The 2,500-nt window shown below is 43.9% G+C and overlaps 1 protein-coding gene across 1 annotated transcript in view; it reads left to right on the forward strand.

The window, feature by feature from the left end:
- Nucleotides 1-2,500, forward strand: part of LOC135094460 (low-density lipoprotein receptor-related protein 6-like) — a 21,859-nt gene that overhangs the window by 8,879 nt on the left and 10,480 nt on the right. Inside the window, 5 exon segments of the mRNA XM_063994558.1 lie at nucleotides 282-450; nucleotides 452-471; nucleotides 926-1,033; nucleotides 1,555-1,744; nucleotides 2,433-2,500. The exon segment at nucleotides 2,433-2,500 is cut by the window's right edge and continues 64 nt beyond it. Coding sequence (XP_063850628.1) covers nucleotides 282-450; nucleotides 452-471; nucleotides 926-1,033; nucleotides 1,555-1,744; nucleotides 2,433-2,500 — 555 coding nt within the window.

The raw sequence follows: 2,500 nt of genomic DNA on the forward strand, positions 1-2,500 counted from the left end.
AGAGTTAACCAGTATTCTCAATTGTTAATCCCTTTCTCTGGTAAACTCTTGAACTCCCTGCCTGCTTCTGTATTTCCACCTTCCTGTGACTTGAACTCTTAAAGGAGGGAGGTTTCAACACACTTATCCTCCAATTTTGTACCCTGAATTGCCTCGTACATGAAAACTATAGGCAGAAATCTGAGGTACTTGTTTTTGTCTGTGTCTGTCTTCATAGATGTATGCTCAGCACCACCACCACCTTCACCCCCTCACTCACTCTCCCTCCCTCTCTCTCTCAGAGCTATAGATTTTGACAGCATCGACAACCGGCTCTACTGGACAGACATCAGTGTGAAGTCCATCTCCCGCGCCTTCATGAACGGGTCGCAGATGGAGCCCGTGGTGGAGTTTGGACTGGCTTACCCTGAAGGAATGGCCGTCGATTGGCTGGCTCGGAATATATACTGGGGCTGACATGGGGAACAATAGGTGGGTGGGGATTGTGGGTACTGGGAATATAAGTGGGGATATGGGAGCTCCTGTCTTGGGAAATGGGGATGGTAGGTAATGGGAGAAAGGGGTGCATGTGGTTCTGGGGAAGGGTGGAGATATGGGGCTTTTTTATAGGGAAGAAATGGGGAAGGTATTGATGATGGGTAACTGGGAAATAATAGCTGGGGTTTATACATGGAGTAATGGGGGAAGTGGTCAAGGTATGGGTACTGGGGAATGATGGGGATATGGGGCTTTTTATAGGGAAGAAATGGGGAAGGCAGTGATGATGGGTAACTGGGAAATAATAGCTGGGAGTTTTATACATGGAGTAATGGGGAAATTATCAAGGTATGGGGGTAATGCTATAATATTTAGCTTATATAAAGATGTATGTATGTATGTATGTATTATCTAGTGTGTGTTTCTTCACCACTCGTCACCACAACAGGATTGAAGTGGCACGTCTGGATGGAAGTTCCCGGAGAGTTTTGTTGTGGCAGAACATAGCCAACCCAAAGTCCCTGGCCCTTGACCCCAGCCAGGGATACATGTACTGGTAAGTGAGGGGGAGACTGACCCTGCATGTCCAGTCTTTTCTTTTCTTTCTCTACACAGACGTTTCTACTTCAAATTCCAGTCTTCTTTATGTCTTTCTATATAAATACTCTTCAGATTTCTCTTTTTTTTTCATCCCTTCTCAAGTGAAGCTCATCTTTTTGTCCCTTTTTCCCACATAAACATTGCCTCAGACACTTTTCCTCCCTGAGACCCCAAATTTTCATCATTGCACACACACACACACACACACACACACACACACACACACACACACACACACACACACACACACACACACACACACACACACACACACACACACACACACACACAATGAAACATCCCTTTTTCCCCCATCCCATTGAAATAAACCCCCATTTTAATTATGTACTCACTGATATTGCAACTCAGAATCTCAAAGACAAGAATAAAAAAACAAAGAAGGGACTGTAACATAGAAACCCATTATTTATTCAACCATTTCCTCCCCTCACCAAAACCTCCATTGCCCATCGCCAGGTCTGAGTGGAAGAAGGAGCAGCCTAGCATATCCCACGCACACCTGGACGCCTCGCAGCCCACCGTCATTATCACAAAGATGGGGCGGAGTAATGGACTCACTATCGACTTCAAAGATCGCCGTCTTTACTGGACTGACATTGATAACTTCCTAATTGAGAGCAGTGACCTTAATGGGTATAATAGAGAGGTGAGTCTGTGTGTGTGTGTGTGTGTGTGTGTGTGTGTGTGTGTGTGTGTGTGTGTGTGTGTGTGTTTGTTTGTGTTGAAGTGTGCTTTGAATGGGGGTAATGGAGAGGTGAGTGTGTATGTATGTGTGTTGGTGTGTTTTGAGGGGGTGTGAGTGATAAAGGGTAGGTTTGTGTGTGTGTGTGTGTGTGTGTGTGTGTGTGTGTGTGTGTTCTCTCGGTTCATGCAAGTATTGTAGGGGAAACTGTAGTGAAAACCAGTATAACAACATTTTCTCTACTCTTCCAAACCCAGAACCAAAGAAAACGTGACATAATTTATATTCTAAGCAGAAACTATAATAGAAACAGTTTAAACATACTGAATCAGAAAAAAAAGAGATAATTGGTATTTTAAGGGGAAACAGTTTCAAAAAACACATTTCCTCTATTTCCATATTCAGAACCAAAGAAAACCAGCAATGATTTACATTTTAAAGGGGAAACTATAGTGAAAACTAGACCTCATTTTTATTCTAAGGGGACACAACAACATGTCCTCTATTTTTTCAATATTCAGAACCAAAGAAAACCAGGTATACTCTACGTCTTAAAGGGAAGCTATGATATTTCTCTCTCCCTTACTCTCTCACCCTCTCAAACCACATATCTTTCCCTCTCCCTCCTTCCCTGACCGAACACGCCCTCCAGGTCATTGTTCGCGACCTGCCGCAACCTTACGGCCTCACCCTGTATGAGAATTACGTCTACTGGGCTGA

Source organism: Scylla paramamosain, chromosome 45 (genome assembly GCF_035594125.1).
Source record: "Scylla paramamosain isolate STU-SP2022 chromosome 45, ASM3559412v1, whole genome shotgun sequence".
NCBI classification, from domain to species: Eukaryota; Metazoa; Arthropoda; class Malacostraca; order Decapoda; family Portunidae; genus Scylla; species Scylla paramamosain.